The sequence below is a fragment of the Carettochelys insculpta genome, chromosome 18, assembly GCF_033958435.1.
Source record: "Carettochelys insculpta isolate YL-2023 chromosome 18, ASM3395843v1, whole genome shotgun sequence".
In the NCBI taxonomy this organism is placed as follows: Eukaryota; Metazoa; Chordata; order Testudines; family Carettochelyidae; genus Carettochelys; species Carettochelys insculpta.
Window position 1 is genome coordinate 24,446,071 of NC_134154.1, and position 25,999 is coordinate 24,472,069.

The 25,999-nt window shown below is 40.9% G+C and overlaps 2 protein-coding genes across 2 annotated transcripts in view; both read right to left on the reverse strand.

Annotated features, from left to right (window-relative positions):
• Positions 1-16,454, reverse strand: part of DNAH10 (dynein axonemal heavy chain 10) — a 91,121-nt gene extending 74,667 nt beyond the window's left edge. Inside the window, exons 1-12 of the mRNA XM_075012391.1 lie at positions 16,353-16,454; positions 13,803-14,033; positions 12,219-12,409; positions 11,287-11,485; positions 9,607-9,801; positions 8,157-8,327; positions 6,018-6,194; positions 4,902-5,078; positions 3,686-3,855; positions 2,811-2,962; positions 2,152-2,316; positions 581-788 (exon numbers count right to left, since the gene is read on the reverse strand). Of these exons, the coding sequence (XP_074868492.1) occupies positions 581-788; positions 2,152-2,316; positions 2,811-2,962; positions 3,686-3,855; positions 4,902-5,078; positions 6,018-6,194; positions 8,157-8,327; positions 9,607-9,801; positions 11,287-11,485; positions 12,219-12,409; positions 13,803-14,033; positions 16,353-16,412 (2,096 nt within the window). The 5' untranslated portion in view covers positions 16,413-16,454. The remainder of the gene's footprint in view (positions 1-580; positions 789-2,151; positions 2,317-2,810; positions 2,963-3,685; positions 3,856-4,901; positions 5,079-6,017; positions 6,195-8,156; positions 8,328-9,606; positions 9,802-11,286; positions 11,486-12,218; positions 12,410-13,802; positions 14,034-16,352) is intronic.
• Positions 16,455-17,191: 737 nt separating this feature from the next.
• On the reverse strand, positions 17,192-25,999 carry LOC142022489 (dynein axonemal heavy chain 10-like). Its single transcript, XM_075012392.1, has 5 exons — positions 25,938-25,999; positions 22,045-22,190; positions 19,838-19,943; positions 18,300-18,415; positions 17,192-17,502 (listed from the first exon to the last, which is right to left on the reverse strand). The coding sequence occupies exons 2-5, from the start codon at positions 22,123-22,125 to the stop codon at positions 17,227-17,229; spliced, it is 579 nt and encodes a 192-aa protein (XP_074868493.1). The 5' UTR covers positions 22,126-22,190; positions 25,938-25,999; the 3' UTR covers positions 17,192-17,226.

The window sequence follows — 25,999 nt, forward strand, 5'->3', positions numbered from 1 at the left end:
TTGGGAGTGGAAGTCAGGGTTACAAAAAGTATGGTTTGATATTATTTATTAAGGACCATCTTATATTCACATGCATTGCAGGTCTTGAATTATTGAGTTTTTTACTGAATTCAAAAAAAATGGCTCTTCTTGCTGTTTTGGCTGCGACCCTGACCTAGGGATAAGTGTCTGGTCCTTTAGAACTGGTAAACCTCACCTATGGTGAATCAGGTTTTCAGTATCATTTCATTTCATTAGACTTGGTGGTGTAGAAGAGAGTCAATAACTGGAAAGCCTAAAGGGACTGCGTTTGGCTTTGTGTTAACCAATGTGGTACAACTGAAGCTATTTGTTACTGACTTGGTGAATCCACTTATAGAATAACCACCAATCTGGGGGGCTGTCTGCCCTATTTCTTGCTGTCGGCCTTGACTGTGGCATCCTCAGTCTGTTCCATCCAGACAACTACACATGGGATTGGTGAAAGCTACATTAAATTTTAGTACAGATGAATTTTTAAACAATTGATTTGAAAAAATAAACAAATGGAAGACAGTAAATCTATTAAATAGATGCAAGACAGTAAATCCACTACACTTACTTCAGAACTAACTGTGTCAATGTATGATAAATTTTATTTTCCCAAAATGCGTAATATGGTGCTAGTTTTGCAGCTTTGCCAGTATTTGTGTTGGCAACCAGCCCTTCCATTTTTGTTAGTAAAGGTCCAATGGCAGTATACTTCCTAACAATGTGTTCCACATCTTTAGCTCTTTCACGCTTGATATACTCAAAAAATTCCTTCACTCCTGTAAAAGTTTATGAGAGCAAAGTATTATTTATTGCTATGTAGCTGTAACAATAACAATCGATTAATGAAATAATTGGTTAGGATTTATCTTTGAATAGTAACAGAGAGTAAGCCATGCTAGTCTATACACTATCAAAACAAAAAGCAGTCACTATAGGGGCTCGTCTGCATACTTGGCTCAATCTAATTCTTGACCTTCCCCCCCACCCCTCCACTCTCTGATTTGCTCACCTTGATTATCTTTTTCTGATTTGTCCTCCTTGCTTACTGTTTTTGGTTCTCTGTGCCTTAAATATTGAGTCTGTTCTGGTCTGGCTATGGTCTGAAGAAGTGGGTCTGTCCCACGAAAGCTCACCTAATAAACTATTTTGCTAGTCTTTAAAGTGCTACTTGACTGCTTTTTGTTTTGACTTTGAATAGTAAATTTATCCTGCAAGTTAATTTAGAATATCTTCATGATTATATTAATACCTCCTATTTTGGGGTGTGTACAGATTCAAGAATCCTAAACTTAACTAAAACAGATTTTAACATATGCCATAGAATCATAAAATACTAGAATCACAGAATACTAGAATTGGAAGGGACCTCGAGAGGTCATCCAGTCCAGTCCCCTGCACTTATAGCAGGACCAAGCAGCATCTAGATCATCCCTGACAAATGGTTATCTAACCTGCTCTTAAATATCTCCAATGATGGAGTTTCCACAGCCTCCCTAGGCAATTTATTTCAGCACCTAAACACCCTGACAGTTAGGAAGTTTTTCCTAATATCCAACCTAAAACTCCCTTGCTGCCATTTAAGCCCATTGTGTCTTATCCTACCCTCAGAGGTTAAGAATAATACTTTCGTTAGCAACATTTTTGATTGTCAGAGACATTCTGAAATAGCTAACCTCCACTGGTGCATGCTAATGACCGAAAGACAGGCTGGGACAAATGCATTTCACAAATGAGGAAGAAGCAACTCCATTATGGTCCTCCATGACTGCAGTCTCCCTGACAGAATGCATGCAGTAGAGCTGCACAAGAGGGCAGCAGATACTGTATATAAAGGACTGGAAGCATCCAGGAAGCCTCCACAAAGCAGCACATGGTGGAGCTAGGGGAAAGGTCAGGACAGGGATGGCCAGAAGCAAGGCAGAAACAGGTGAGAAGGTTTTCATGCTATATAGATCTTCCTGACTCACCACCACCAAGGGAATATTGAAGTTATCTTTGTTCTCCATTCACTGTAATTAGCCAGGGAAAGTACTTAATATTATGTTTTCTTGGTAAAAATAAAACAGGTTTAGAAAGAACACCACTTCTGTCAGACACTTCACAAAGTTATGAAAAGAGAATACAAAATAGAAGACTTACCAGGAAGTTCATCCTCATTTTTCAAAGGTGGGGATTTAAATAGATTTGTTGACTCTATTAATAAAAGCTTGTTGTTTATGTCTTCGGCATTCTTATGAATCTGATGTACAAGTGACTCAAACTTCCCAATGGCTTGGGTGCACCGAACAATATAGTCACTAATACCTTGAAAACAACATGTGTCCATTTTATTCTCTTTCTTCAACACATTTTATGCCCCCCATGTTATTAATTAGCCATTAATTATTTATTAATTATCCATACGAACCTTCTAAAAGAACAATGTGGGCAGTGCAATACCCACTCCTTTTCAGACCAAAAGGTCACTTGTATTAACATGTTACATATAGCAAATTCAGTTACATATTCTTTGGGGAAGACTAATGTGTACTTCTATAAGGGGCATTGGGTCAGGCCAATGGACTGCACCCTATTTTCCACACGGTAGCAGTCTGTTTTCCTAAACCTGGGCTATGCACCAAAGTTACCACAACTTAATTTATGACAGACATCCTTTATCTTGAGCTGTAATCACTGTTGCTCAGCATTTTAGATATAAGAAATGCTATGGGATGATACAAGGAAGAAACATGTATAGCCTGGGAGATGTTTTACTGAAAATTATTATTTAAAGGACATTTTAAAAATATCTATATTACCTAAGGAGTTCCAATTGAGTCTCTTGTATCCTGATCTAAATACTCTCTGAAGCTCCTGAATATGATCATTGAGAAGTTGGATTTCTGCCTCATTTAGTGTTTCCATTAATTTATGATAGTGATCCAACATGTGTTTCATTCCATCTGTGTATCTAAAGAGAGTCACAAGTGAAACACAAAACACTACAATAAAGATAGTGCATAGAACAACTGAACACCTAATTTTGAACTCAGACACTGAACGTTACACTTTGTTTTCCCAAGGTTAACAAGTCAGTCACCTAGTCAGAGATTACTGGCACATTACCACTCTGTCATCCTGTTTACACACCAATGCCATTGAAGTCAATGGAAAGACTCCGCTGATTTCAACATGCATTGGGTTGGCCCCTATAGCACCAATCAAGAAAAAGTGTTTAAAACATGCTCAACTTTAAGCACAAGGCTGAAATCAACAGGTGTCTCAGACTTTTGAGAAACCCAGTAAGCATCTATCATTAAAGCCTTAATCCCTTTGAAAATCTGTCATAGGTCACTTGCCCAAGGTCACACAGGAAGTCAGTGGTAGAGTCAGGCACTAATCTGAGGTCTCCTAGTGGCTAAGGAATGTTTGCTTTTCTTTGTGTTATTCTTATGGATTAAAATGTGTTTTGTTTGCTTGATTTCATCATACATAACTCAGAAAGCAGATAAAGATTATTTGTGCAAAGTGTCCATTTGCAATTTTGCTCAAGAAAATATAACAATGACTATGGGGGTGTCATGTTTTAAAATTTGTTGACAAAGAGCCCATTCCTGTTGCGAATGAGCTCAACAGTCATTTTGCTGTTCAATTCAGTCAGAACACGGAGCATGTTTAAATTTGATATGCTTACCTCAGAAATTTATCTTCCTGTAATGCCACATTCCTAGCTATTTCAGGTACTGGAAACCCTAGCTGCTCCATGTATTTTGTTTCACTGATAACCTCTTGGAGTTTGGGAGAAAAATTGACTGTGAAATGACACCATTTCTCCCCGGCATCAGGCTCTTGAGAATGTGGGCTCTACGTCACAAAAGAGAAACAGCAGCAAGAAGGAAGATAAAGTCTGACAGTTAAAAATCAAAGAAGCAATTACTTTCAAAAGGCATTTTCAAGACAAACAAGCTGATTCACTTATGTCAGACAGCAGGCTTGACATTCAGGGCTAGCTGTGGAAATGCATGTCAAACTGGCTGTCACACACACCATTTTCTTTTCAGAAATTAAACACAACTATCTCTTCATTTAAAATTGACCATGAGAGAGAACAAAAATTCCCCCTCTGTATGCTGTCTCAACGATCCAGAATGGAAAATCCAATATATTAGTCCTAAGGAGTTTACCATCTTAAATAGACAAGGCCGGCGCAGGCTGGGGAAGACATAGAACACAACTGTAGTAAACAATATGATGGCAGTAAAAATCATTTAATTTCATGATTTTTTTGGATTGCACCCAGAAATACATGGGAATCAGATGGCTCTTTTAAGTGGAGTACCCTCCACTGAGCACATCACTCTGCACTACATAGTATAGTAACAGATCTATATATGTAAAGATGAGACTATTACAAAATACTATTTTTTACAGCACCACAATGTGCTCTGAGAAAAATAGGGATATTAAGACAAAGCACTGGCATGCTGTATATCTCAGTGCACAAAACACTTATCATTTATGCTTCTGTCAGGATATTCAGAAGTTGTGACAAACGTGACGGATAGCTTGGTGACTACAGCATTAGCCTTGTAAACCCAGGGTTGTGAGCTCAATCCTTGAGGGGTCATTTTAAGTGTCTGGGGTGAGATAGATTTAAAAAAAAATATTGCCAGAGATGGTAATAGGTCCTGCTGTGAGTGCAGGGGACTAGAATTAATGAGCTCCCGAGGTCCTTTCCAGTTCTATGATATGACAGCCCGTGTAGGAACCCAAATAACTTTGAGTTCAGAAGCATCAGCATTTCCCCAAACAACTCAGTTCTGCTCTGAGAAAATCTCACCTGATCAGTAACTTGGCTAGCTATCAATGCATACGCAGACAATTGATTTCTGGCCTTTCCACCCCCTCACCTGATCAGAGGACTCTGTAGTAGCTTGGACAATGGCCCCAGAAGGATGGACTTTAGCAAGCAGGGTCTTTTTCAATAGTACTGGGAGCATCTGTTCTGTCCAATCCCTCCAGTGATCATATTTCAGGTCCTCATATTCTTTCATTCTCTTAGCCACTTCCAGATACTTTTGTTTTACCTGTAAGAGAGAGTTCAACTCCATTCATCTTACTCTATAATACAGATATGACACTTTCTTGTCCAAACATGGCTACTTAAAATAGTTTTTACATCTTTTTTTTAATTAACCAAGGGAGCTAGTATAGTATAGTATAGTGGTGTCCAAAAGAAATTTACGGATTGCTACATCCCCCACCCCAGAGCCAGGCACTGACCATCCAGCCAAACACTCTCCACACCACCCCCAAGTCAGGCACCAGCACTCCCCGCACAAACTGCCAGTGACTCCCCAGAGCTGCTGTGCCATTGGAGCTGCCATAAATGAGCCACCCCGTGGCTGTAGCCAAGTCATGCCACCCGGCAGCTGAAGCCGTGCTAAGCCGTGCCACGCATGCCATCCCATAGCTGGAGCCGAGCTGCACTGCACCTGCTGCCCCACAGCTGGAGCCAAGCCGTGCCGCATGAGCTGCCCCTCACAAGCCCTGTGGCTGTAGCTTGGGACACCAGAACCGCAGGAAGAGCAATCTCTGCCACATGCTTGTCGTACCAAATAGTGGGGTGCGTGTGTGGAGCCGGAAGAGGGTGCTCCACCTGTGCAGCTCTAATGAGCTGCTTCTCCACATCGTGGTGTCCAGTTCACCACATGTGGTGAATGGAAAGCATATTGGACACCACAGGTATAGTATAGTATAGAAGTTAATGCAGAGGGCTGAGACTGTACACTCCTGACTTCTGCCAAGATCTCTGCTACCGCCTCTCTGAGAGATACAAAAGGAAGTTACAATCGGTCTGTGGCTTGGTTTCTCCCTTTTTAATATGTATATCACAAAACTTACACAGTCAAACTTACCATTAATCTTAATTAATGCTTGTAATGCATTATATATATATGGATAAACAATGCTAGTGATGTACTTAGTATTACTGACTTTACTAAATACCAATAAAACCAACATACTTCCTTTCCACGCTCACTGGCCAGCAACTCTTCAACTTCTTGAAACCGTATAATAGTGTGTTTAATACGATGGAAGAGGGATCGCGACCAATATATTGCTCCAGCCATTGGAGGATGATTCTTGTTCAGGGGTGGATTACTGAGGTTTTGGATAAAGATGTTATTAACTATATCAACCTATAAAAGAATCAAAACAGTACAGAGTTATCAGAAACATCACCATACTACCACTGGTCTATGAAAGTGCCCTGTAAAGCATTATGGCAGTCCTCCAAGAAATACTCAGCAATAAGATGGCAGAAAGTCTCAGGCAGGATGACTGGACAGGCACATGCTACACAGGTATTTGCAATGGCAGGATCTGACACTTTGGATCCTATTATGCAACCAGTCTATTTGTGAAATTCCCCTCAAGATCAATTAAAATTCCTCACAGAGTGATGTCAGAACCAATTCCTAAAACTGAATTCTACAGGAACATGATCCCATTGGGAGAGTATTTGATGCTGGGATTTTGACCCTGGAAAGAATTATAGATGGCAGAATTTGAGCAGATGAAACGTTATCCTGAGAGCTACTGGTCACCTGCTGTTCCTCTTAATTTATAGTTACACAGAGCTTCTGAAAACTCAAATACTTTATTAGATCCTGCAGAATTAGGTGAAGGAAAACATCAAACATATCAGTAAGCAGCAAACTGAGGTCACTTTTCAGGAGGAAAAAATTATTACAAAAATGACCCCAGGAAAAATCTCTCAGACCTGCTAATGCATTTGCCATAATTCCTTGAATATAACATACTTATAGTCAGGGAATGAAAGCATGAGCTCCAGCTGGACAAAATGCAACACAGTTCACTATGAAGATCTTATTCTGTGCCCTCCTCTTAGTGCTGGCTCCCCATACATTACTGGCTTTGCCTATCCTATAAATCACCACTCTCTTTATTGTCCTTATCTCCTACAACTTGTGTGTTCCACCAGAACTATGGAATTGTCATTCAGCACAAGGTGGCTCTCAGGCTCATGAGTATCAGAGACAGAATTTTCATGGGAGATATTGTAAAACTCATGCCCACAAGAAATAAAAATGATGAAAGGGCCCACTGCATACAGAACTAAAAGCAAATCTCATCTCCTTTTACTCACAATAAGTATCCTAACACATATAACCACATACACAAATATCCATAAATCAGTCATGCTATTTCTCCTACAGGGCACAGAGAGAAAGAGAGAGAGAGAGAGAGCGAGAGAGAGATTGTTATGGTTACTTTTTTCTAAATAGCTGGGAGACTGTCAAACACTGCGGTGACAAAGGCCATAAAAGTCCACAGAAGCCGTGTCTACACGTGCACGCTACTTCGAAGTAGTGGCACTAACTTCGAAATAGTGCCCGTCACGGCTACACGTGTTGGGCGCTATTTTGATGTTAACATCGATGTTAAGCGGCGAGACGTCGAAACTGCTAACCCCATGAGGGGATAGGAACAGTGCCCTACTTCAACGTTCAACGTCGAAGTAGGGACCGTGTAGTCGTTGCGCGTCCCGCAACATCGAAATTGCGGGGTCCTCCATGGCGGCCATCAGCTGAGGGGTTGAGAGATGCTCTCTCTCCAGCCCCTGCGGGGCTCTATGGTCACCGTGTGCAGCAGCCCTTAGCCCAGGGCTTCTGGCTGCTGCTGCTGCAGCTGGGGATCCATGCTGCATGCACAGGGTCTGCAACCAGTTGTCGGCTCTGTGGATCTTGTGTTGTTTAGTGCAACTGTATCTGGGAGGGGCCCTTTAAGGGAGCGGCTTGCTGTTGAGTCCGCCCTGTGACTCTGTCTGCAGCTGTGCCTGGCACCCTTATTTCGATGTGTGCTACTGTGGCGTGTAGACGTTCCCTCGCAGCGCCTATTTCGATGTGGTGCTGCGCAACGTCGATGTTGAATGTCGACGTTGCCAGCCCTGGAGGACGTGTAGACGTTATTCATCGAAATAGCCTATTTCGATGTCACTACATCGAAATAAGCTATTTCGATGTAGCGTTCACGTGTAGACGTAGCCAGAGAGACATATACATTTATGGTTCAAGAAGAAATACTTCTACTGGATATAGAATTTTTTGTGTTTCTTAAGAAATTCTTAAGTGAAATACCTCTTTACAATACTGTGCCAGTATATCATTAAACTTCATCATCATCTGTTTATTGATGGCATCCCGAGAGCGGATGTGTTTAAAGTTTAAGAGCATGTCAAAAGCAGCTTCTGCTGATCGAAGGGTCTTAAATGACTCATCGATAAAGTTCTTGGCCTCTTTTTCTATAACCTGGACAAAGACAAAGGCATCAAGTCAAGGAACAAAACTGCTTATGAATTAACCTTGCAGAGACAAAGCGAGGAAGAGAGAGTGGAATAAGTGGAAAATGTAATGTTGTACTAATGTTAAAATATAATTTCACTTTTCTTTTTTTTTCTTTCCAAAAAACAACTGATGACCATTTAATGGTCTAAGGGAAATGTTTGTGCTGGATCTCAATCCAGTATCTGCAAGGCAAGAGACTACATCACAATAAGCACCATCCCAACTGGTACCATTGCTGGTTTTCTCAGCAGAAAGTGGAGCACCTGAAGTAGTCCAGGAGTGGAAGCCTGAACAATGACTTGGGACTATTTTTAAGAGTGGGGATGCTAAAATCCCCACACACACCCCAGCTGAGGCCAGGACCAAAGCCCTGGCACCCATGGTTAGCAGCCAGAACACCAGATATGGGCTGGCAGCAGAGCCCACTTGTGCACTGGGGCAGCAAAAGAGCTTCTGGCAGGCAGGGCCAGAAGCAGAGCCATCTGGCACACAAGGCCAGCAGCCAGGACCCCAGGCACAGGGCCAGCAGCAGAGCCAACCAGGACTGGCAGCAGAACCAACCAGGACTGGCAGCAGAGCCAGCCAGCTTGCCAAGGCCAGTAGCAAAACCAACTGACACATGTGACTGGCAGCTGGAAACCCACCTTGGGACAGAAGTGGCAGCCAGGACTCCAGTGCACGGGACTGGCAGCAGAGTCCCTACCCCATACAGCCAGCAGCTGGGACCCTAGGCATGCTGCTCCCTAATTCTTGTGCCTGTGCTGAAATCCAGCTTCCTTATCACCGTCCAGGTCCCTCCCACCCGCAGCTGACGCCAGGAGCAAAGCTGCAGCATGCAGGGCTGGCAGCCAGAACCCTGGGCACAGGGCTGGAAGCAGAACCCACCAGCAGGGTAGGGCAGCAGCAGAGCCCACCAGTGTGAGCTCCCTTTTAGGACATAGATGAGGCATGTTAGCAGGTGAGCATCAGGAAAGCAAACTCTGTTTATTGAGCAGTGACAAAGAGCTGCAGGCATGCCAGGGCTGTGAATAAACCACCACTTTTCAGCAACTCAGCCTTCACGTGCAAAGAGTAAAACAAACAAAAATCTTGGCTTTCTCCCAGAACTCCAAATTCAAATGTTTGGCCATGTTTATCTAATTTTTATTTAATTATTTATCCTTTTTTTTTTCTTTTCAAGGGTTATGTTTATTTTAAGCTTAAATTTTGAAACTTAATAACTAGCACAGGATCTGCCACCTACCAGCACTTCTGATTTAAAATCTTCCATAACAACTTTCCACTGAGATGAGCATTTGATCTTGAAAGGGTCAAAAGTCAGCACTTCCATAGGACTAATCAGACCATCAACCCTTCCTAATACATCATCAATGCGCTTTGGATCTCCAGTGACAGCTTTCAATTCAGGACCAAATATGTTGTAGAACTCTTCAATAACCTATTTGTGCAGACACAGACAAGAGGGAATTATTTTTAATCAGGTTTCTGCCAAAACAATATTTTTGGTTACTCTTTTCTTCAATAAATAACTTTTACACAGGAGACAAATAATCCTCACATTGATACACATTTTGTACCGTCCCGTAAAAGACTTTGCAATTCCATATAAAAAGTAGGTGCTCAATATCACAGTTCTTATTCAGATAAAATGCCCATCCCTGCTGGTAGCAATGTACTGCTAGTTACTACAAAATTTATATCCTTGCCCTTATCTCAAGATAGACTTTCTGAGGAAAAACCATCTCATCCACAAATGTTTATATTTATTATGTAGTGTGATCAAACAAGAACTTCCACACATCCTGATAAAATATCTTGCATTTGACATACTGACCTTTCACTTGTGCCAATTTTTCTAAAATACTGCATGTGGCAAATTCCCAGTTTCAGAGATTATTTTTTCCCATAACTAAGTTTATTCCCTGGTATTTAATATAATGATAAGATACTAAACGCTAAAAATGACTACTATATAAAATATATGATTGCTTTAAATATGTATAGAGTTATCAATAATGTAGACACATTACAGCATATCTTTTCCAGACCAGGTCCCTGATCCTGGGAAGACTTAAGTAAGTGCTTAACTTCTCTCTCTCCCACACACACACACACACACCCCGCCACACACAGCCCCACCCATTACCTCAAGTTAAGCACATGCACACATTTCTGTGAGATTTGGGAGTTGTTCTGGATAATTGCACCTCTATTAATGTCTCTGAATTTATTTTTAAAACATTACGCATTTAAAACACAAGACTGCTTTAAAAATGTAAATAATTTTAATGATAATATAATGAGTAAATGTGGTGGTGAATCGCAATATAAATCTCCAAATAAGGAGCCCAATTTGGATTAACATCTGTATTCATTTCTGGTCCTACAGAGGTTGATCCAGATATAGAAACCCATTCCACAATGGGGAACTGGTCAGCAGATTCCCTATGCCTACACAGCCCTATAGAAACCAATAAGACTCTGAAGGCATCAGAATCTGTTCCTCTGGATTCCATTGTAGACTTGGGTTGAAAAATTATTACACCCCCATAATTGTATCTCCTTTGAACTTCCTTCTCCAGTTTGAGCCTTTTCCTCCAAATTAGCTGACCCACACTGATGTCAAGGCCAATGACATTGCCACACCAGATAATAAGTGCTCAGGCAGGCAGAAACCATCCTCCTCTGTAGTCTCTGTATTTTAGAAAAAGTGCTTAGATTCCAACAACCTGGCGGGCAGGTGATCTACATTGCTACTATAAAAGTATTATGAACAATATGTCAGGTGAGCTCATTAGCTAATTTCTTAAAGGTTACTAACATTTCATTCAATTTAGCAAATATACTACAATTCAAAACTAACTCTCACAGCTGGAGACTTTAGATACACAATGTTTCTATTTAAGACCACACACATTACTACCTGCACAATATCATATAGATCTTGACATATTGAAGCCATATAATCTGTTTTTTCAAATAAACGTTTTCGGTCAAATTCCCATCGTTGCTCTCTTCCTGAGGCTTCAATCTGAGCACGCGTATCAAAATAAGATTTTTTCCATATTTCAAGTGTGCCCTTGGCTTCCAACAATTTAGTTTTCGCAGTGCTTCTATCTTCTCTTTTAAACAAAACAAAGCAGTTAACAGACTGACAAGAGTGCTGAAAGGTTTACAATTTCAATGAGCTAGAATACCTCGCTTCAATAAAATCTTATATTTTAATGAAATCTACCAACACTTAAAATTTCACAGAGAGGAAGCCGTGCTAGTCTATACACTATCAAAACAAAAAGCAGTCAAGTAGCACTTTAAAGACTAGCAAAATAGTTTATTAAGTGAGCTTTTGTGGGACAGACCCACTTCTTCAGACCACTTCTTCTGAAGAAGTGGGTCTGTCCCATGAAAGCTCACCTAATAAACTATTTTGCTAGTCTTTAAAGTGCTACTTGACCGCTTTTTGTTTTAAAATTTCACATAATTGTCTCACCCCCAAGAACATTTTATGACCATGGTTTTTGAAAAGTTCAAAAGGAAGATTTCAGGGCTGATTCTAATATCACTTGCATTGTATTTGTATCACTGGAACTCCATTGATTTCAATAGAGCTACTACTAATTTATACCAGGCCATGTCAAAAGAGAACCTGTAACCTCATCTTTAAAGCTTCTTCAATAATATGTGAGAGTTTATATAGAGAACTTCTCAAATTTATATTAAATTTAGTTAAATATATCTAAGGCTCCTGAAAATAAGTAAAACACACTTGATAAGATTGGTACCTCTCATACATACTGTGAGATAATCAAAGCTACTAGCAGTTATGTCCTAGTGAAATAAGAATCCATGGCTTACTTAAACAAAGTCCTTAAGTCCACAACTTTGCAGACCCTTGCTGTAATTTCCCATGCAATTCTTTCCATGAGAGGTATCATCCGCTCATCCTTGTTGTAATGACGTGAAATAATCCACACCATTCTCAATGAGTTCATCATTGAAGGAATCGTATCCATTACAATGTTAAATCCAGTGCCATGAGTTAAATTCTTTTAAACAGAGGATGAATATTGTGAATAAGATTGCCATGAAAAAACAGATACCTATTGTGTTACTAAATACTTGGGCTCAAAAAAATTTATAAAACTAACAAACATATGGCCAAATCTAGCAAACCTACACATCAGTAACTTTAAAATTACTCATGTGCCTAAGTATCTATCTGCAGGACTGCGCGCACAGATGTCAATACTCAGCTTCTGTCAATTTGTCATCTCACTAAAATTCTGGTTTCTATTTAAGGCTTCCAGTATTTACTTCCCAAATCTGCTTCCAAATGTTTGCATGAGTCCTGGAACAGGAGGCTCATCTTTGCATTCCGGAAGCTGTTCCCAAAATGGAGCAAAGACAAATCTTTGTTTCTGTTCATTTACTCATTGTATTGTGATTGTTAAGGTATTGTCACAGTGATGTGGCACAGTAGTCAACCCTTCCTACTGAACTAACTAAAACTTCAGACCTAATTCTACTTTCGGATACTATGCGCAAGTACAACTCTCATTAAAGTCAGTTCCAAAACTGGAAATGGAAACAGCCCACATTCCATCAAAGTCTGGGTGAAGTGAATGGGAGTCAGAGCATTTCTTCACTACGCTGCGGATCAATACAGCAGAGATTGATCCACCAGGCATCGATCCTATCGTGTCACTGACGTTGCCATAAAGTGATCTTGTAACATGCTCCTGTCAATGCTGGTACTCCAGCAAAATGAGAAGAGTAGCCAGTGTTGATGGGAGAGCAGTTCCACTGGCCTTACTGCATGGAAGACACAGTTATGTTGACAGCAGTTATGCAATTTATGTAGCTGATGTAGACCAATGGTAAACCCAGTGCTTTTTTGTGCTGGTACTTGCTGGTACTAAGTACTGAAACCTCATCAGCCCCAGCCATGGGATTGGCTGGGGGAAAGGTGGCAGGAAACCAGCTGAGTACAGGCTCCTCTCTCTTTTTTTTTTTTTACCAAAAAGGCACTGGTTAAAGGTAAGTGTAGATGAGGCCTTAGCATGCAATGGATAATGCAGCCAAGATCTTAGGACCCTGATCCAACTCCCATTGTCAATGAGAGCTGAATCAGGCATTAATCCAGTAAACCTGTACAGCTGCCTAAAAAGACCACAGACCATTATGAGAATCATACAAACTACGAGAGAGAACATTCTCCTCTCTATTGACCACTATCATCTAAATAACTCTCCGCTCAGGAAGAGATGGTAAACAAGCATTTTTCTTTTATCCTATCTAAGCAAATCACAGTGTATTTTTTACTATTCAAAAAGAATGAGAGAACAAATAAAAAAAGAACAATTGTGGTTATATCAAAAGATAGACATGACTGAATTAAACATCAGCAAATCTTTCCAAAGTATCATTAGATAAACAAACCTTCAAATGGCGCTCCAGAGTTGAAAGAAACCTAACATTATCTACGGCTTCCACATGGTGCCTACTAAGATCAGTAATGACTAGCTGCAAATTTTCAAGAAGTCCAGATTCAGCTTCCTTTAGTATTGCTAATACTTTTCTCACTAACGGGAGCTTTATCTGTTCAGTGAGAGCACTTAAAGTAGCATTTCTTTCACGCCACAGGTCAATTTCTGCTAGTGGGCCATTACCCTGAGGATGAGAGGAAGGAACGAAAAGCATTACAATTTTTTTTATGAGTAGGGGGGAAATTATAACCATGATGACATTTCTTAAGCTTTTATTTGCAACATGTTCACTGAACTAAGCAAGGCTGCAGCAATAATGATATTTCTAGAGCTACCCCTACAGAATATAGCCATAAGATCAATAAGGTATTTCTAAAACACCAAGGAAAGAACATTTGTCAGTTTAGGTTCCACTCATGAGACAAACCCTGCAGCAGTGTCTGCCATACAGAACTAATTGCAGGATTGGGTCTTTACGTCCCAGTTCTGCAAACACTTCTGCATATAAATAACTTTATATATATGAATAGTCAGGTTGATTTTAATGGGATTACTCATTTCCATGAAGTTGTGTACCTGTTTGCAGAAGCAGGTCCTTACAGTGGGAATTTTCAAAACTACATGAAGATTTCAGGAATAAATAAGTGCTAAACTGATACAAAATGTCACTAGTTTTTAACATTTAATGTATACCATATTAATTTGACTAATAAGCAGACAGCTAACAATGATGACTTTGAGAATGTATATTCCATTATCCAAGTTTATGTTCCTGAAGTTTCAAAAGGTGGAGATAATGAGTTTCTTCATTTTTTTTCTAAGGCATTTCTATTCATGGAAAATATAAAACAAGCAATTGCAGCAGTGTATGGAGGCATAGTGGATCACAAGTTGAATTAAATGAAAATGAACATTGAAATGGCTAATACCATTCTGAGGTATATTAACAGGAGTTCCAAATATAAGGTAATTATCCTGCTCTGCACAGCACTAGTGAGTAGTATGTCCAGTTTTGGACACACCGCATGTGGACAAACTGGAGAGAGTCCACAGGAGAGCAACTAACATGTTAAAAGGTTTAGAAACACTTACTTATGAAGACACACACAAAGAATGGGCAATTTTAGTCTTGAGAAAAGGAGACTGAAGAAAGAACTAAAAACAGTCTTTAAATATGTTAAGGATTATTATAAAGAGGATCAGTTGCTCTCTATGTACACTGATGTGATCAATAACAGCAACGAAGGGTCCTGTGGCACCTTATAGACTAACAGAAAAGTTTTGAGGATGAGCTTTCGTGAGCACAGACTCACTTCATTAGATGCTTGACGTGATCAAGTTAACCTGCAACAAGGGAGACTTAGGCTAGCTATTAGAAAAAAAACTTTCTTATTACAGGGATAGATAAATACTGGAATCCCCATCACAAGACATTTTAAAGAACAAGTTAGACAAACAACTGTCAGGGATGATCTAGGTTTATTTGGCCCAGATTCTCTGCAGGGTTCTGAAATAGATGACTTTTTGAAGTCCCTTGCTCTCTTACTTTTCTATGATTCTCTATGAAGTTAGTTCTAGTGTAAGGACACTGAAGTCCTCTAGCCTCAGAACAGGCAGCTAAAGCATGCTTCTTCCCACACACTATCCTGCTGATGTGCCTTGTTCCTTCCCCTTGAGCCTGCTCCAATAAAGGAAATGTTAGTCTTCAGACTCATTTAGTGTTTTGACTCTCTGCAGACACTGCCAAGAAAATACCCATTAAAGCAATTGAGATTGTAATTTTTGTGAGGTGGACACTTCATAAGCTTCAACTTCTCATATTGCCAGGGCATGATTGACCCCTGTCTCCACTGCTCCAGGCCCTGCCTTTCACTCCGCCCCTTCCCCCAAAACTTGTCCTCTCTCTTCCTACCCCTGCTCCACCCCACCCTGCCTCCTCACCTGAGCACAGCCTGTCCTTCCTCCTCCCCTCCCTCACAGAGCCTGAATGCCATGAATCAGCTGTTTGCAGCATTCCAAAAGTGTTCAGAGGGGAAGGAGTTGGTCTATGGATAGCCACCAGCACTTGAGAAGCACAGGAGATGGGGATGGGACAGGGGAGCACAGGTTGGCACTGGTGGGTGCACCACACCCACTAATTTTTACCCCGAATGCTCCAGCCCTGGAACACTCACAGAGGCAGCATCTATAGGACACCTGATCACGAAAGTTGGGCTGAGACATCACACTCATTTTACACAGAGTACTGAAGAGCAATCCACTGGAAACATTTTACACAACTAACAATACATAGGGTTTACATTTGCACTAACAACTTGGGAATGAATTGCTTTATACTACATTACGCAAAAGACACCCAGTTTTCCACTTTCTTTGTTTTTCTTCATACTAGTTAGCAGATGGATACTCCTCCCCCTGGACAATCAAACAGAGAATAATATTGAGGACAGACCAGTAATGGTGAGACTGGTTTTGGCATGCTGAGCAGTTATTAGCAATCTACCTGTGGGACCTTCCCGAGTTGTTCCTCAACAGCTGTGGATATTAACGTTAGCCAGGTCATTCCACAGTGCTCCAAGGTTTCAACCACTTCTGGATTTGTGGCAAGCTCACTCACTTCTGCATCTAGATTTATAGTGGGCATCTCCAATTTAATCTCTCCTGTTGGAACAAAATGCAGGTAGACTCAACCATTTTATTCGCACCATATGCTTCATATCAACACCATTTGAACAATGCAATGAAAAAGGCACAACCCATTGAAGCATTTATCTGAGGACAGCTAGTAAACCTGTTCACTCTGTATCAGAATTTTGGCCGAGAGTTTCCTACCTGTTCATCTTATAAATGCATTATAACCTTTAATGAATTCAAAGATTTTTGGAAATGTAACCACCCCTCAGGTTTCAGGGTTTAAGACTCTCTCTAACTATCAGGAATTAGGCTGAGACATCACTGACATCTGCCTGTTGTGGAGTACTTGTATCCTCCTCTGGAGCTTCTGGTGAAGGCAATTTTTAGAGTTCTGGCAGGAATGTGAACTAGAGAGACAAAATGCCTGATCCTATAGGCAATTCCTATATTTCTGTGCTCCCTTCCCTTACACTGCCTCCAAGTGACTGCTGAAAGGCAGCTAGGGGAATTTAGCTCTTCTCCCACTGCCACTCTTAGCTGCTTGACAGGATATTATTTACAGTTCTCATCCATTTGTTCCATGATCTCTTGCATGCATAAATATGTGTAATGCTCTCATTGACACAGAAGAGGACCTCTGACCAAATCTGAAGACTCAGCAGAAGCTGCATGCAATTCCACAACCATGGATTGAGTAACACTGTTCAAAACAAAGTAAAACCAGAATGAATTTATTTCCACAGTCATGTAATATAAATATGAGAGTGGGGTAGAGGGAGATACTTGCCTTCAATCTGCTGTATAGTCCTTTGAATGTGGCTTAAGAATTTCTGCATGTTCATTAAGAACTCATTCCTTATTATCTGAAAACTGTGAAATTCCACAGGCTGCTCTTTCTTTTTTTCAAAATTCTCAGCTTCAGTTAAATGCCTGTCTTCAGCATCTAGCTTTTCAGCATCTGGAGGAAAGGCAGGTTCCTCGGCCTTATGCTGATTATACAACAAAGCAGGCAAAAAAACCTGAAACACAGACATGTACAGGTATTGAACCTCCCTAATCGTCACTCTCCCATCTGGCAACATCCGTAATCTGGCATGGTTCAGTTAGCCAGACAACCACGTATCATGGCTGTGACCATTTCCCATGGTCCTATAAAGTCCTGGTTCTCAGTGTTCTGTGAAGTTATTTAGCTGTAATTTACCTCTACATGTCTCCTCAGAGCCCAGTAAGCAGTGGAAGTGCTGGTAATTCCGCTAGACAATATTGACTTCCCACAGTCCAGGAAAATTCTCTTGTTCGGCACCAGTCAGGTCCCAAGGGTGCCGGACTAGAGAAATTGAACCTGTACCACAAATTAGACTATTGACAATTTTGAAAGCTCAACATTCAGCCAAATTTCAAACTATTCATTTCATGAATCTTTGTATCTATTGCACATGAATAACTATAATTCATTTCATTTATCTATCTCCTCAATTTTATAGAGTAATAACCCAGTCACATCCTTTCTTATTCTGTCTCCATACCCTGCATGAAAGCTTCCTTCCATCTCACATGAGTCTCATGTACAAATAAAGGCATATGCCATTACATTCCAAGACTCTCCTCACACTTGTAATGCGCAAAGAGATCAAGTATCAGAACTCGCCATGCTCTTCCCTAAACACATGGGGGAATTTCAAATTAAATATTATAAATCAATTTAAAGTGCATAGATCAGATTAGCTCAGCAACTCTTAGCATTTACTGTGTACTAAATGGATTAGACCGTAACAAAAACTTCAGGATTCATATACAAAAATGGTAACAGCTTTACCTGTGAGAAAATATTTTTCAGCATTAAAAGAGTGTGGCCATTCAGGATGCCGCATTCTAGCAATTCAGGCAGAACTTCATTAGCTTCATTCACATCATTAGGCTCACTAACTGTTTCTAGACAGTAATAAATTACAAGTGTTAATTTTACCTATTTGGTACAGAAAGCAGAAATTAAAACCACTGCTCATGTGTTCCTGCATAACGAGCAATTAAATGTTAATAATTCTAAAAAGTAAATTATATCTGCCAATAAACTGGGTATGACATGAACCAATTAACTCAGCCACTTATAAATGAAACCTGCCTGGACTCTCAAATGCTCTAATGCAAGTTATAAGCAAGCAAAAGAAGATCAGACATATCATTCTACCTTAAGTTTTTATATGCCAGCTTGGTAACTTCATGGTGGTGGTTCTGTCATATTTCACAGAACTATTTTAATTACCAACTTCTGTTTAGAGAGAATGGGAAAATCTTTCACACAAGTGTTAGAAACACTCCAATTATTTTTGCTGGAAATGTTGAAAAAAAATTGTTAACTATCCTGCAAAATTTTGTCAAATTCAGGAAGAAAAATTAAAACTGAAAAACATTTTTGGACGTAATAGCCTGCAGCAGACATGGTCATTATTTTCAGGACAAATTATTTGATGTTAAAACAAGATTTGTGTTTTATAAACTAGTTCTGTATATCAGAATTTGACCCATGTAAACAATCCTTGTCCATATAACTGGTTTGGGACAATAAAGCTCAGTTATCTTCGTCATCGTCCTACTGCCTCACATATTATACAGCTTTTCATCTTCAAAGGTTTTTTTACAGACATTCAGGCTGGGTCTACACTATAGAGATCTTTCAAACAAAGTTCTTCTGGAAGATCTCTTCCAAAAAAATTTATTTCGAAAGAGCACCTCCACATACAAAAAAGCTGATTGAAAGATCAATCTGCTCTTTCAGTAGAGGCATCCACACAGCCCCCTCTCTTTTGAAAAAACAGACCAGGGATTGAAAAGTCCAGCACCATGAGGACTGCTCTTTCTAAAAAGGGGCCAGTGGAGCATCTACACATGCTTTTTTTTTTTTTCAGAAAGAAGCTTTCAAAAGAAGGCGCTCTTCCTGATCCAGGAGCAGAAGAGGGCTTCTGGAAGAAGAGCCTTGTTCTTCAATTTCAGGTCAAAAGAGTACATTTTGTGTGAAGATGCTCCATGTGTTCTTTCAAAAAAAGGGCCCAATTTTCTGAAGGAACTTGCTAGTGTAGATGCAGCATCAGTATTTAAACTTCAGTACTTCCTCTCAGCGGGGTATGCAAGACCTACCCCCATCTGTAAAATAGGGAAATGCAGGCACAAGGTTTAGGTGACTTTCTATAAAGTGGATACTAAAGCCAGATTAAAACCCAGAAGTTTCTGACTCCCATGACCTGTCTTGTCATCCTGAATACACATTATCCTAAATCCCAATCACCACCTTTTCGTACATGAAAGTGTTTTTAACACTAATATTGAAACTGTTATAATTTTTCCATAAAAAAATACCTCTTGTGTCTCTGAGAAAGAACATAATATCATCATTTACAAATTCTTCAGAAATGTCATGAAAAGCCACATGAAAATATAGATTGTAAACGGTCTGTTTTATTATCTGAAACATAAGAAAGATGGTAATCAATTTAATCAAATATGAATGTGATTATTGGCTGCCACACTTTTTGAATAACTCCTGTAACAGATTTACAGATCTGTCAGTTTCCAGCAAAAGGACAGAATCAACTCCATCTATTGCAATACGTTTATAGAAGAAGTGGGTCTGTCCCACGAAAGCTCACCTAATAAACTATTTTGCTAGTCTTTAAAGTGCTACTTGACTGCTTTTTGTTTTGAATACGTTTATGTTATCGACCCATATAAATCACTAACACAAAAACAAAATTAAAAAGAATCACACACCGAACAGTATAAATTTTCAGTTTTGGGAGCTACCTCAAGATTTTTGCTTCCCAGACGTATGGAAGCCAAGACTATCAAGAAAAGAGTGCTGTCTGTTTCAAATCAGAAATAGGTACAGATCACAATGCCATTGATGGCAGCATTAAAGGATACGTAAACACACATCCACTTTAGTGGAAGGAGAAAAGACTGGGGTTTCAGAAGAGACCCCGGTCATACAGTTAGATTAAATTTTTAAATTACTACACCTTGACAGCCTCAAAAAGGCAAGAGCCTTATTAGCTTGCGTCCATAGATGAACAGTGACAAGTAACCCCATGGCCAAGGGACTAGTGTCTTTTCCCATCTCCTTCACGCAGTATTATTACTTAATGGTTCTACTTAACTGTGAGCTTTGCAGGCGGTTTGGTGCAAACAAATCTGGAGACTGGTGGCGTAGGATGTGGCACACAAACAACCCATTGATACATGCACTGCATTGAAAACTTCTGTAAGAGATAGTGATTCAGAGTCTCTGTACAGCACTGCATAATCATGAAAGTTGAATTATAGGCGGGGGTTTCACCTTTCTCTAAAGTAACAAGTACAGGTCATTGCCAGCAGCTTGATACTGGACACCTCAGTGAGATTCCTGAAGTGGTGCAGAAGCAGCTAATTAAGCTAACAGGCTGCACCTGGAGGAAGACTTAGGCTTCACTGACAAGCACTGATTGAAGATGGAGCCAATCTGAGCAGGAGTAGGAGGGACTCACATAAAGCCAGTGAGAGTGGGAGGGGACTGTAGTTATTCTCTTGACCTAGTAAGAAAAGAAGAAAAGCCAATGGGGCAACAGAAACAGGCTAGACCTTGAAAGAAGACAAGTTCCCCAGAGAGGTGATAGAGGAGAAAGCCTGAAGAGTACGGAGGACAAAGAAGCCTGGACAAAAGCCAGCAAGTGTTGAAGTCATGCAGATTTACAGATCCTGGGCTGGAACTTGGAGTAGCAGGAAAGCCTGAATTCCCTACCATACAATGGGAAAGTGGCACAGTCTCGAATGGGAAGACTACCTAGACCACTGTTCTACTGAGACAGTTGCCTTTCAGAAGGGGCATGTTACTGAGGCAGTTCAGAAGATGCTAATGGTGTGCTTACATGAATATGCAGCACCTGATTAGCATAAGGGCTGTTGCACACAATTCAAAAGTGCCACTTTCAGAACATGCACCACCCACGTAGATGGGGCCTTTCAAAAGGACCCCCCTGACTTTGAAAGCCCCTTCTTCCTAAAACCAAATAGGAAGAAGGGGTTTTTGAAGTCAGGGGGTCCTTTCAAAAGGCCCCCATCGACATGGGCGGCACACACATTCCAAGAGCAGCACTTTTGAATTGCGTGTGGCAGCCATTATGCTAATGAGGTGCTAAATATTCATGTCAGTGCCCTATTAGCATCTTCCGAATGACCTCATTAACTTGCCTCTTCTGAAAGAGAAGGACATGCATATACACTGGCAAAAGGAACCACTGTGATTCCTAGAATGAAAGAGAGGCCCCAGGCGGAGCAAGTAAGGAAGGAGGCAACGGACCAGACAGGTAATTTCCAGTCTCAGCCATGAGGAGGCCTCCCGCAGAGAGTGCATCCTATTACATTTAGAAAATCATATGCTTTAATGTAGTTTGTGCTCTAGGCTCACAGTATGCAGTTTTACATCTTTAATTTTACATAAAATTTGCTGAAGCTTTCACACACTGAAATCTGTGAATCACAGAGCCCCTTCAGATTCCTTCAAGAACAAAAGTAAAATGCAATGGACTTACTTTGAATATTTGCTCTCGACTTTCACCCCCTAATCCTTGGGCTAGCTCACTCAGATCAGACACAGCAGATAGGTGTGACATCTGTTCTGGGGAAGATTTAACATCTAGAAATTCTAAAATGGATGCTTTACTCTTCCGATCCCTCTCTAATAAAGAAATACAAAGAAGAGGAAATCAATGAAGCTCATCTAGTCCAAACTTTCAAAATCAACTCCATCAAATTTAGTCCTGAAATAAAACCATCTTTGCTGATCTTTCACAAAGTAGCCATCCAAGCTATGCACTAATCACACATTTCTGTGATTCAGACTATTCCATTTCTGCAGAACAGGATCTCCATGCACTCATAAATCTGCATGTGCTCCTGCTGCTCTTAACTATTAACTAGAGTTTGTTTACAATTTCTAATGCCTACAATTGAACTGTGATGAAAAATATAGATAGACGCATTTAAAAAGGCATAGGTACATTTGTCTAAACAAATATTTATGGCTCAGTCATGGCTTTCAGAGGTAGAAATGGGCTGGGGGGAAGTGCCCAAGTAGCAGGGGGCTGAAGACATGTTTATATAAAAGGAACAGCCATAGTCTTTGCCAGGACATTGAGAGTACTTCAGAAGTCTCACTTGCTATATCATTTGGAAGGTGCAACATGTTTCCTTTCAGTGCTGGCCTGCAGGTGCACAGGGGGCATGATAGTGGCTTCAGGGCCAACCAAACTGGCCACCTTTATGGGGTGGTCAGCAGCATCAGCAACACTAAATGTCCCTCCCAGGGAATGTAAAGTTGAAACACTGTAGCTGTCTCCTGTAGGTGTGCTGGAGAAAAGTAAGAATGTGCTATTACCCCTCCACACCCATGCAAGGTGAGCCACGGTTCAGCCTGAAGCTTCCGCTCCAAGGAGTGTTGTGACAACCATGATGTTATAGTGTTATGTTAAATATATGCTGTTTGTATTAACTTTCAAGACTCTTCAGTCTTTCCCCACCCTACCTATTATTTCTCATTTGCTACGATGAGGCCAGTGCTTGCCTCTAATCAGCCAATGATGCCATCCTTTGCTGTCCACGTGTTATGTTTTTGAACTTTCAGTGATTTCTCCCCATGCTGCCCCACATTCGTGGGGGGAGTTCCCTGTAAACATCAGCAAAGCTACTTTGTTAGCCTCCTTCCAATCCCTCCTCAAAACTCTTTGGTCTTCATGCCTACAAAAAACTTGGCAATGGTTAGGCTGTGATCTGAGCAGACTATCAGACTGACCAATATTGCCTTTGTTTCTTGATACCTCTCCCAGCTGGCCACATTTATCGGTTCTCTCTTGTTTTATACTTGGATTGAAAATCTCAGGACAGGGACCATTTACAGCACCTTGCCAATGCACTCTAGGTCCATGATGAGGGCTCTTAGGCACATGCTATAGCAACACATCTTTTTCACAAGGTATGAACAAGTGTTACAAATATAAGATTCTATGGTTTGAGTCTTCCCTTCTCAGGGTACATATGACAGTCTGAAATCTCTGGGACTTATGCATATCTCGAAGTGGGAGAATACAGAGAAGAGGGCTCCTGACTTCTTCCCAGTAGGAGAATCATCCTAATTTGGTGTCTTTTTCATCACTTTCACTCTTCTTTCCTCCTTGTTTTGTGAAAGCCTTTAATGTCATAATATTAATAAATTAGTGGGACAAATTCTGCACTTATTTATTTTGTTTACTCTTATTCTGGGCTAGCTAAAATGGAACAAATGCATCCAGTGTGACAACATCCAATGTGACTATGCTATGGTTTTCTGAAACCCTACTGAAGGGCTCTAAATTTAATCTGTCTGAGTCTTGATGGTCCCAGTATACAGAGAGTGACAGGTCTATGGGACCCAGAAAGAAGCACTTCTTCAAAAACAGATCAGTTACACTAATTGTCATGGCTGTGCTAGGTGAAGAGTGTTGTGGGGTCTTTTCTTTCTTCTTTTCTTTCCCAGTCATTTGGTAAGAAAAATAACACAGCTGCTGACAAGATGAAGCAACAAGCCAAATGTCAGCCTTTTAAGGAAAATACTATAGCAGAATTCCAGAAAAAAAACGTTTGCCATCTGCTCCAGACAAAATTTATTTACAGGCCTAGGGAAAGAGACTTTAACTGGGCTCAGATCCAAGAAGTCTGTTCTTGGAATGAATATTGTAGGTCCCAGGGTGTGGAAGTAATGCCACTGAAGTCAGCGAAGGTTACCAACACTCAATAGCTGGGTCTACAAGTGAGCGCCCTTTTGAAAGGGCAAAAATTGAAGTTCAGCAGTCGAAATAGCAGCCGTCGAAAGGGAGCACCTGCCACCATTATCAGATCAGCATTTCGATCCACTCTTCCGAAGTGCCGCCGCAGATCTTTCAAAAGAGAGCGTCCACACGGCTCCAAGCCCTCTTTCAAAAGAAGGGAGGCAAGAAACGCCACAGATGGGTCCCATGGCCAACAAGCCCTTCCAGGGCCGCAGCCAGCCTCCCCCTTTAAAGGGCCCCTCCCTCCACTCCGCACGAGCCGAGTGCTGCCCAGCCTTTCACAGCCTGGAAGAGCCCACCCATGCCCACAATGGAGGCACAGTGACAGCTCCTACAGGAGGACACCCTCATTATGGATGCCCTGCTGGCAGTGCTGTGCACCATCGCCACAGCTGCACCCGATCCCATCAGGTAGCTGGGTGGTCCCCCTGGGGCTGTGGGGCCATCTAAAATAAACAGTTTGTGTGAGCAGCTCTGTGCCTTTGCATTTAATGCTACCCTGTCAATTTTATTGTTAAATCACATTTGTTTCAAACAAGGTTTTACCTGCTATTGATAACAGTAACACCTACTGTTACTGAAACTGAAATTAGACAGACAAAATCTGGTTTTTTTCCATAACTTTGTACATTTGACTCCTTTTGTTTATAGATGGTTGCAGTTTCCCCCTGGTTTTTTACTTTGTGCATTTGACAGCACCTAATGCATACCCAGTTAGGCAACATTGTTTGAAGAGATCCTTCACAAAACGAACAAGGAAACTGATTTTTAAAACTATATTAAACAAAACCTAAAAGGATTCTAGGTTTGGTGTAGTAAATTTCAACTACTTTGCATTAATTATTTTAATTTGATGATTTCAGGTTTCCCGTGTTCCTTCAGAGTAAGGCTTTTAGGATATGTAGCCCAAGGACCAGTGCATTTCAGCAGCAGCCCTGGGAACTACAAGTTGTGGACTGCAGTGTGCTGAAAGAACTTACTAGCTCCTGCCAGGATGTGCCCTCTGCTCCCAGCAGGGTCTCAGCAGAGACTGAGCTAAAGCAGCTTGCAAGCTGCAGGCAGAGAAGAGGGGCTGCTGAATTGTGATTGTGTTTTGTGTTTTTTACAGGTAAGGCCAAAAAGGGCTTTTTGCACACCCAGAGTAGAGTTTAAGTGATACAGAAGGAGGACAAGGACTTGGTTGTTGTGGAGCTTAAGTTACTGTGGGAGTTAAAACATGTTTGTAAGGGGAGTTCTGCTGTAGGATGTACTCTGCCTCCAGCAGGGTCTCGGCAGAGACTGAGCTGAAGCAGCATACAGGCTGCAGGCAGAGGAGAGGGGGTGCTGAACTGTGATCGTGTTTTATGTTTTTTTAGGAGAATAAATCCTGGTGGTTTGTCTGAGGGGGTCTGGTCTGAGGTACACATGCATTAATACACAACACAGAGCACACCAAAGAGCCTCAGGTCTAGTCTCCCCAATTATGTAAGAAATCACAAGGCTTCTCCTATGCCAAATAACCTCACACTGGGCTAGTGAACAGGAGGGGTTACAGATATAAGAAACAATATTCCTTACTTATGCCATGCTGGCTGACATACTAATCCCCAGCAATGAACCTGCAAGCTACTGATCATACATACTTCCTTCTGCTGTTCCAACAGAAGCAGTCTCAGTCAACTCCTCCTGACGAGGGCGATCTGGA